This window comes from Etheostoma spectabile, chromosome 11 (assembly GCF_008692095.1).
Source record: "Etheostoma spectabile isolate EspeVRDwgs_2016 chromosome 11, UIUC_Espe_1.0, whole genome shotgun sequence".
NCBI lineage: Eukaryota > Metazoa > Chordata > Actinopteri > Perciformes > Percidae > Etheostoma > Etheostoma spectabile.
Window position 1 is genome coordinate 23898140 of NC_045743.1, and position 10569 is coordinate 23908708.

Here is a 10569-nt window from a genome sequence, read left to right on the forward strand (position 1 = left end):
CTCTGACTGGCACATGATCAGACAGTGGTTTACGGAGCAGTAGATTGGCTTTGCAAAATAAGTATTCTATGACTGGAATGACGCATTTAAAATATCACTCAATTATGTAAATTTGATCGTGGGAAGCCAAAATCGTGATTGTGATTAAAATTTGATTAACTGTGCAGCCCTACTCTGTAGCTAAAACAGAGACCTAAACACACAGGGTTAAAAGAGGAGCTGCAGCAATGTGCAGTACAACAAAAGTATGGTGTTTTTTTTTTAAATTAAACCATGTAAACCTATTCTGGTACAACCTCAAAATACAGTGAGCTCAGGGGAAATTAAGTGAAACCAATGTGTAGTTGACTTTAAGTGTAACGTGTTTGTGTCAGGATGGGACCATGAAGCTGTGGGAGTACGAGTCCGGTCGTAAGCTGCAGAGCTGGGACCTTAAAGAGCTTGCAGAGACACCGAGCAAACAGAAGGTAACCACGGCAACAACATCATTTTTTACTCTGCAACAATGCGGCTGTATCATGTCATGATGACTTTGGTGATCCCTTGACTTTCCATCTAGTTCCACAATGAGATTGACATTTGAGTGAAACGTCTCAACGGTTATTGCTATAACATGTGATTTACAAATGGATGTTCCCTTCAGGATAAATTCTATGCATTTGGTGATTCCCTGACACTTTGGTTAAGGACCAAAGCTGTATTTTGTGTTTCATGGTAATTAGCAAAGGTTAGCATGCTACCGTGTTGAGCTAAGATGCGTTAGCAGTTAGCTTAAAACATCACTGTGCCTAATCTGACAGAGCTGCTAACATGCTTATTGACTCTATATTGTTAGTATGAAACTCCTCTTTGTGTTATCATGGAACGTGTTTCCTTGCTGAGCCATTGCAGAGGGATAGTAAAATGGGCCACACACACTGATACAACATTAGCTTCTGCTGGATTATATTGGAGAAGATGAGTTCAAATATGGAAGGTATTGTGCTTTTTATAACTAAAGCATAAGTTATTTAGCATATAATCTATAGACGCCAAGGTTTTAATTCATACATGGAGGCAACTTATTTCTGACCTCTGGTGCCCTTCAACATTGTTCTTTCCAGTTTTTGTCCACTGCTCTCCATTATAATCATGTAATATCTTGGTCCGTGTAGCACTAACCAGTTTAATTGCACCAAAAATTGGTTCAAATTAGTGCTGTCGATTAAAATATTTATTTGCATTAATGTCATAACTCACAATTAATCACACATTTTTATCTCTTCTAAATGTCCCTTAATTTCTTTGTGTCCCATTATTTTTTTTTTTTTTCTCATTTTAATGCTCTTACCAACATGGAAAAGTGGATCGGCTTTCTTTGTGCCACTGTTTACATTGGCATATAGCCTACTGTAGTGTTCAGACCCCCCCACACACACACTAACATTCTCACTTGTAGCAAGTAATCTCTCACACAATGTAACACTGAAAGGGTGAAAAAAAAATACTTTGCTGCGATGATAGCTCAGTTCACAACGACCAAACACACAGATCACTTTGGTCTTGTCAATGGAACATTTGGCAACTTTTAAAAAGTAAACTTTCCATCCAGAATCTTATCGGCGTCCATTTCGGCGCCTGGCGCTCGCCATCCACTCAAAACGTAAGGTTACTAATCTTTGGCCGGCTCGCAAGCCCAAACGGCGTGTGTGTGGTGAGCCTTTTGTTTTGTTTCTGGTCTCGCTAGATCCAGTGTGGTGTTGTAGTTTTTCGAACATTACTAGTTGCTACAGCATGTGAAAAAACTATGTTTGCTATGCCAAAAAGAACGTTCATCTTTCAATAAAAAATTGACGCCATTAAAATGGGTTTGAGTTAACGATGTTAATAATTTGATTAACTGACAGCACTAGTTAAAATACCCAATTCTTTCCCCCCGCCTTGACAAATTAAAAAATTGGATCTTTAACCAGTTTTTCCAATTTTTTTGTTTTTATTCAGAGGATCAGAAATTTTGAATATACCTGAAAGCGGAGATTCGCTGGTTCAAACCTTTTTCTCAATAGTGTCTTCAAAGTAATTTCACACGTGGTCCAACGTCATTATAAAACACATCCTGCAAGCTTTGTAACGATTGCACAAAAGGTGCACTTTGTTTAAAATGCCTACAACTGATTTGTCAAAAACATTTATTTTCAATTCAGTGTGATATGTTGCTCAGTCCAGCTCACGCCAATTTAAGAAAGAAAGATGAACACAAAAATAATTGCTAATAAAGCCGCAAGCCGCGATTCCAAGCTCAACATTGATTTGCGGGTTTCCACTTTGTTATTGTGCATTTAAAGCGCCCCCTAGTGGTCAATTTGAATGAGACTTGTTGTGTATGTGTGAGGTCATTATGTAGACATTTCCTGGAAGTTTTGTGTTAATTGGACAAACATTTAGTCATTTATAGCCTGATTTGCACTATATCACCTGCAGTTTGTTTGCATTTATAGCGCCCCCTGGTGTTCAATTTGAATTAAACTTTCAGGGCATGGTTCAAGTACTTATGAGGACATCCTGAGAGAGAGGACATCCTGAGAGATTTGTGATGATGGACTAGGAATATGTGATTTATAGTAAAATATGTGTATTGCCACCCACCCATCTTGCACTTGTAGCGCCCCCTTGTGGTGTGTGTGTGTGTGTGTGTGTGTGTGTGTGTGTGTGTGTGTGTGTGGGGGTTGTGTGTGTGTGTGTGTGTGTGTGTGTGTGTGTGTGTGTGTGTGTGTGTGTGTGTGTGTGTGTGTGTGTGTGTGTGTGTGTGTGTTGTGTATGTAAAACTGTCTGGGTATATCTGGGGCACTTATTCAGTTCAATTTTATTTATAGTTTCAATTCATAACAAGAGTTATCTCGAGACACTTTACAGATAGAGTAGGTCTAGACCACACTCTAGAATTTACAAGGACCCAACAGTTCTAGTAGTCTCCTCCAGAGCAAGCAACAGTGCGACAGTGGCGAGGAAAAACTTCCTTTTAGGCAGAAACCTCGGTCAGACCCAGGCTCTTGGTAGGCGGTGTCTGACGGACCGGTTGGGGTTAGAATGAAGAGTGGAAATAACAAAAATAGAAAAAATAGTAGTTTGTAGCAGTTCTTTGTAGTAGTTCATGACATAGCAGGACATGTGGGCATTACATACCCTATGAGTTTTGTGATGATTGGCCTTAAGGTTGCTGATTTGTGTTCATTTATGTCCTGTGCCCCGCCTCTTTCGAAGTTCATTGGTCGATAACTTGAAAAGTAATTGAAATATAGACAGGATTTAAACAACTTGTAATAAGGTCCATTGATGATTCTCTGAAAATTTGGTGGCAATCAGAGCTACGGTGTAGGAGATCTCAAATGGGTTTTTCAAAAAATTCAAAATGGCGGAAAGGTTTTCTAGGCGGACCTTAATGATCCTTGAGGCTTTTTGAAGAGCACATTAAGCTGCACCTGTGTGAGAAATTTCAAGTCAATTGGACTTACGGTGTGGGGGGTGTGGCCTTTCAAAGTTGGCAGTTTGAAGTCTTTATTACAGCGCCACCATGTGGCCGATTGGTTCATATTTCTATAGAAGCACATGCACATTATTTCCAGTTATTCCACTAAGTTTCATGTTTGTAGCTCGTTCCAGCTCACGGGAATTTGAGCCAGCGCAGCAGACTACTACTACTACTACTACTACTACTACTACTACTACTACTACTACTAATAATAATAATAATAATAATAATAATAATAATAATAATAACTTAAACAGACAAACATAGAAGGGTGCTACCGCTTCGCCTGAACCTTAAAAATTACAAACCCTAAAAATGACAAAATTGCATCTGGGCTCCAGTTATTCAATACTGCAATGATATTCTCTCCCTTGTTCTGCTTAGCTACACCCCCACCCCCCCACTGGAGCACAGTAGCGTGTCTCTTCCCTTCCTAGTCTTGCATGAAGTCTTTCAAAACATGATCTGCTTGATAGAGTAACGAATGCGTCATTGTACCCGGCACTTCTGGAAATGCACATTTAAACCAAACTGACGTCCATGAGCCTGTCTATGGTGCGCTCTGGGCCAACCTTGTATGATGACGAGATGCTGGGGCCCCTGTTCAGTCCAAATTATTTATATTCTTGTAATTATCCATCGTCGACATGACTGCCTCGAGTCTTCTTGAATGCCCGCCTAAACACGCCCAGACACACCCACAATGATAGCCAATCAATCGTTGGTAAGTAGACAGAACGTTGTAGAGAATAACATTGCAGTATTGAATAACTGGAGCCCAGATGTAATTTTGTAATTTTCTGAAATTCTGATCCTCTGATTTAAAAAAAAATCCAATTTTTTAATTTATCAAGGTGGAAAAATTTAAAAATGTGATATTCAAACCCATTTTTCTGTTTTTCCAAATGTCCGTTTGTACTTAGAAAATTGAACTGATGAGCGTTACATGGACCTACGCATCTTTGTTGACCTACGCAAAATTGCGCTTGTGTTCTAATAAAGATGCAATTTGCTGCCAGCTTCCTCACCTCATGGTTAGGCATAGGCCTAAAATGCCCAGAAAATTATCTTTAAAAAAAAAAAAAAAAGAATATATAAATATTTCTTAATGCAGCTTTAAAGTGTCTGTCCTCTTTCAAGCCCATCTTTCAACTCTGTAGGCAGGACACTTCTGCTAAAGAGAGCATGTTGTCAGTGAATTTCTTTTGAATAAATAAAGTTTCAGTCAGTGATATCCAAGTTGGTGCTTTTACTCAGTAATTACCAGCACAGGAACAAGTCCCCTATTTTGTAAAAAGATCAACCAGAAACATGTGATAACTCTGTTTGTCTTTGTTTTTATTTCCCAGAATCCAACTGTGTGCCGTATCGCCAGCTCTCCTGATGCTCGCCATGTAGCCGTGCAGTGTGAGAGGTGTGTGTATCAGTCATGTGATTCTGCAGGTAGAGGGAACCGACAGGACACAAGTCTCAACTGTAGTTGTAGGACTTTGTTGTTTCCTGTTGACATGATTAACAAACCGGTTAAATTAGATGGAACAGCATGAAACTGTGTTACATTGTGAATGTGTGACCTGATCCAAGTGCACGGGATGCAAACAAATTATACTTCATAAAAACATTCCTCCAAAGCCAATCAACTGTATATAAGCCAGTATTATTTTCAGTTTTATATGGATCACTTAAATTGGTTGTGACTGAGTTATGTAGGAACGCAACTAAAGATTAAAAAAAAAAAACATAACTGCTGTGCTCTCTGTCGGGAAGCGTATTTTGTCATGGTTTTACTTTTATGTACGTGGCGATTCTTTAAATTCTTCTGTGGTGTGACAGGCACGGAACACACAGTTATTATGGATCGACCAATATTTTTTTTCAAGGCCAATACCATTAGTTTGTGATACCAATATTTGGAATTTGACATTTTTTTGGGAATGTTTGAACACCAAACTTTGTTTAGATGCTTCTTTAAGAAATTAGAAACGTTCCTTATAATACACAGTAAAAGATAGTGTAGACTCAGTGATGAGGAAAACCAAAGCAAAGCGACAGATGCAGAGCTGTAGCGGAGCCAAAGTAGCACACGTTTTTTTATTCATTATCTTAATCGATTGTTAGGAAAATAAAACGCTGATAAGGATCATTTGCAAACTGCCAAAAAACGGCCCTATTATCAGCCCTGGTCCCTCATATTTATCACTGTTTCACCCGGACTATGACATGCCAGGGAGGTTTTGGCTGGCTAAAGCTATTTTTGCTTCTGATCTTTCAGTGTATTTTTGGACCTATGGAGACACAAGGTCACTGTGGAGCAGTATAGTGTATACAGTCCCTGACAAAAGTCTTGTCGCTTATCTATTTTGTAGAAACACCTGCTATTAACCTGACTTTTAATTAATCAATTGGTGTAAGAAATAGCTCATATGAAAAGCTAAAACCCTCCCAAATGATGTTCAATGCACTGAAATAAATTAGTTTCACTGAAACAAGATTTATTATTTAAACAAGACAGAAAGGTCAAATTTTGGCAAGACAAAAGTCTTGTCGCCTATACAGAAATTGAACAAATTTACTGCAAATACTAAAATATGTCAGCAAATTAAATACTGGTGCTGTGAGATTCAAATGTAATATCTTGTATGACTTCCATGAGCTTGAAGGACTGGACCCATGCGGTTTGGCAAGGATTCATACAATGTATTGATGAAGTCAACAGGAATAGCTAGGAAAGCAGTCTTGCATGCCTCCCAGAGTTCATCAATATTCTTTGGTTTGGTCCTCCATGCTTCCTCTTTCATCCTACCCCACATATGCTCAATGGTGTTCATGTCTGGTGACTGGGCCAGCCAATCCTGGAGCATCTTGATCTTCTTCGCCTTGAGGAACTTTGAAGTGGGGATGGAAGTATGCGATGGAGCACCATCCTGCTGGAGAATTTGGCCTCTTTTATGGTTGGGAATATAAGAGATAGCTAAGATTTCTTGGTATTTGAGACTATTGATGTTGCCTTCCACCCTGCAGATGTCTCGCACACCCCCATACTGGATGTAACCCCAGACCATGATTTTTCCGCCACCAAACTTCACTGTTTTCTGGGTGAATCTTGGATCCATGCGGGCTCCAGTAGGTCCCCTGCAATATTTGCGGCGACTGTGGTGTAATTCAACAGAAGATTCATCTGAATATCCACTTTCTTCCACTTTTCCAGCGTCCATCCTTTTAGCAGACTGTGGGCCTTGGCAAATGCCACACGGTTTTTCAATTATCTTTTGTTTAGTGCTGGCTTCTGTGCACTGATTCGACCATAGGCCATTTCAAGACAGATCCACAACTGTTCTGGTTGACACAGGGACTTCAGGGGACCAGGTCTGGTGGAGCTCTGCTGCAGTAGAAAATGGCTGGCCTTGATTTTCGAGCCAACAAACGGTCCTCTCGGCAGTTGTCTTGCGGGGTCTGCCCTGACCTGGCTTGTCAAAAACGTCTCCAGTGTCTTCAAATGTTTTTTTATTCTTCTCTGTACTTGACGCTGAGACACATTGAAGTTGTCTGCCACATCAGCAGTGGATCTGGTCTTCAGCCTCTTGATAATCCAAACTTTAGTCTCAGGGTGAATCTTAGGCATGTTTGCAGAGGTCTAGTTGCAGTTGATGTGAAGGTCTAGTGTACTGGTTTGTTTTTATACAACCCGAGACCTGATTGATCCTTATTAGTCACAGGTGACTCATATGACAGGCGACAACACTTATGTCTTTGCAAAAATTGACTTAATGGGGTTTACCAAGCTGGGAATATTAGAATACTTTTTGACAGTTTCGTTTTGTACTGAAACATTATTACAGAAGCTGTTGGGATTAAAATGAGCCATTTCTTGTAAATAAATCTTGATTAGAAATGTATTTCAGCGGCACTTCAGGTCAATTTGTACACAAGCGACAAGACTTTTGTCAGGGACTGTATACTCTACATGTAGGTGACAAAAAAAGTAGGTTAATGGAAAACAGGATCACCAAGTGAAGCCAAATTTTTTTAATGTCACACCTTCAGAATTGGTCTCTTAAAAGTAACAGATCAAGCCAGGGATCAGCTGATTAATTCAACACTTTGGTGTTCCCTCTGTGTCCTCAGAGTGTCCACAGTTCAGTTCTTTACTCTGGACCAGGAGGGTGAAGACAAGCTCGTTCCACACAGCAGCCTCTCCCTCCCCCACTGTCCCCTCGACATGACCTTTGACCCGGAAGGCCGGCTCTGGGTGCTGATGGACTCCAGCGATGCACCGCTCCAAATTTACACACACAAACAAGACTTCTGGGAGGTACAGTGTGAGACATTCAGACACATTTAGATACGCATTTGTAGCTTTTAGTTTTTCATACACAAACACATACACCTGAGAAGATTTGTTGAAAAGATATTCAAGTGATTAGAATCTACATATTAGTTACATTTGCACTTTTATGCCCAGTCAGTCAGATTTACACTATGACATACAGTGTTATGAGACTACTGGGTAGCCAAGTAGAATTTATTTTTAAAAAACAGTAGTTTTCTTACAGCTCTTTGACACACATTAAGGTCTGAGCACAGAATCAAGTCATTTTCACTGTGACCACTTCCATGTTCACTCCTTCATGCAGTTTTGTGTCGGACTGCAAATTATACTGCATTATAACCATTGAAATAAAATGGATTTTTGTGATGATGCATAACTAAATTATAGAAGAATCCTTGAATCAGAGCCGAGCAGCTCTGATTGGTTGGCTCAAGACCTTTTGACCTCACACACAAGAACCATGCAGACACCAGTGCACATGTACAAACCCTGTGGTTCACAGCAGGACACCATACATTTGTGGTTGCTACTATCTGTAATGGTTTTTTGTAACTGTCCACTCTCCTGCTCCATCTAGTGTGATGCTGAGAGCCCGGAACTGAACAGAGTGACTGAAGCCTTCAAGCCACACTGGGAGACACTTGAGGGTGAGTACACACACACACACACACACACAAAACATAGTCACATACAATTGCAGTACAATGTAGTGAAATTCAATCTCTGCATTTAAAGGAGAACTCCGTCCGATTTTTACCTGAATTTGGATCGCTAGTTATCTACAAGTACTGTTAACGATAAAATTCGGTGCTAGCAAACTGGAGTTGCTGCAGCTAATGGCCAGAGCTCACTTACCTCGGCTCCATGCTGTTGGTAGCTAGGTCTGCCTGCAAGCTGCGTCCAGGATGAGGGGGTTCCAGCTCATCTGTTTTGTGTGCAGTGGAGGTCTGTGCTAGTGTCCTTAGCCGGGCTAGCAGGCCCAAACGGCATCCTTGCTTCTGCTTTTCTCTCTATCGTCTCCTGCTGCCGACAACAATCCACGGAGTGCCCTGTGGTCTGGCTATGTCCTCCAGAGGACAGGTCGTGCCTTTTGTGATGGCAAATTGTAGTTTATTTTCCTCTAAAAATAGGTAATTGAGCGCTGTAGTGGTTCTGACCATATCAGTGACTATGTAAATACGTAATCCTGTTGCTTATACAGTAATAGCGCTACTGAAGGCTAGCTGTAGTCTTGAGCTGAAGTCCTATGGGAAATCAGTTGGCGGCGAGAGGCAACGAAGGCGGAGCTGGGGAGGCGCCATGGTTTATGTTAGAAATGGCACTGTGCTAAGCTAAACGCTAAAGAGGCCAGTGGAGAGTTCCCGCAGGTAAACACGGACCTTCGTTTACTGCTGCCATCCACCTGCATGTACAGAAAATCAGCAAAGTAGCGATTGAGGCCATAAACTCATTATGAAAATGTTTATTGGGGTAATAAATCAAGTGAGAAGTAGGGACATTTCTCCATCACTTCTATATAAACACTTCTTTTTGCAACCAGTGGAGTCGCCCTCTGCTGGAAATTGATAGAATGCAGGTTTAAGGAGCTTCTACATTGGCTTCATTTTTCAGGCCCGTAAGCCTCGTCCATTATATTTTAGTGTTTTGGTGCACAACATGATGATACAGTGTTTCTTACTTCCATCTTTTCGTCACCAACCTTTTCCTCCTGCTGTCTTCCTACACTACAGCCTCCGCAAGGACTGACAGCCGCTTCGAGCATCTGTACAAGGTGAGCTTTGACAACGTGACGGCGTACCTGCAGAAGAAGCAGCAGAGAGTTGAGGAGCAGCAGCTGAAGAGAGGAATGGCACAGAAAGCAAACGGCAACAAGAAGGCCAAGAAGGAGATGTCGGGAGCTGTCACTCGCTCATCTACCTGAATGGACACTTTGAAAAGAGAGCTATTATTTCTTTTATGTTTGATGCTTTTGAATAATCTGAGGTGAATGTGTTTATTTCATGAAGCCTGTGAAAGTGGTGTGCTTTACTGCATGACCGGTTTGGATTTTTATGTTTGGCTCAAATTTCTGGCAGATTTTTCAAAATAAACGTTAACACTTAACTGTGCCTTCTGCATCCAGTGGCATCGCTGACTGAAACATTCCTTTTGTTAAACCATACACCTCTCCACACATTGCCCACTGCTATTTACTTTGTACTTGTTACTTCCTGTGCATTGCACCACATATTTTAACATATTTCTGTCTAGCTAGTCCAAACAGCATTCCTGGATGGGAGAAAAACATGCTCTGGTTTTTTGGCATTTCTTTAAACCAGGTAACCATAGTCCTCAGATTGGACAGATAGTCTAGCTAGCTGTCTGGATTTACCCTGCAGAGATCTGAGGACCAGGTAACCATAGTCCTCAGATTGACAGATAGTCTAGCAGCTGTCTGGATTTACCCTGCAGGATCTGAGGACCAGTAACCATAGTCCTCAGATGGACAGATATCTAGCTGCTGCTGGATTTCCCCTGCAGAGATCTAGGACCAGGTAACCATAGTCCTCAGATTGGAACGATAGTCTAGCTAGCTGTCTGGATTTACCCTGCAGAGCACTCCTGAGGACCAGGTAACCGTGGTCCTCAGAAATCAGCCGGAGGTTAGAACGCCAACACAAAGACTGAGGAAGGGAAGTGAATTTCCAGCGGTACCAGAGCAATCCCAGAAGTGGAACGCTGTGGATACAGA

The 10569-nt window shown here is 41.1% G+C and overlaps 1 protein-coding gene across 4 annotated transcripts in view; it reads left to right on the forward strand.

Moving 5' to 3' along the window:
- Positions 1-9946, forward strand: part of wdr4 (WD repeat domain 4) — a 19160-nt gene extending 9214 nt beyond the window's left edge. For all 4 annotated transcript variants that reach the window (XM_032530252.1, XM_032530251.1, XM_032530254.1 and 1 more), the window contains exons 7-11: positions 375-467; positions 4858-4922; positions 7634-7820; positions 8416-8485; positions 9569-9946. In XM_032530252.1, the coding sequence (XP_032386143.1) occupies positions 375-467; positions 4858-4922; positions 7634-7820; positions 8416-8485; positions 9569-9759 (606 nt within the window). In that variant the 3' untranslated portion in view covers positions 9760-9946. The remainder of the gene's footprint in view (positions 1-374; positions 468-4857; positions 4923-7633; positions 7821-8415; positions 8486-9568) is intronic.
- Positions 9947-10569: the final 623 nt, after the last annotated feature.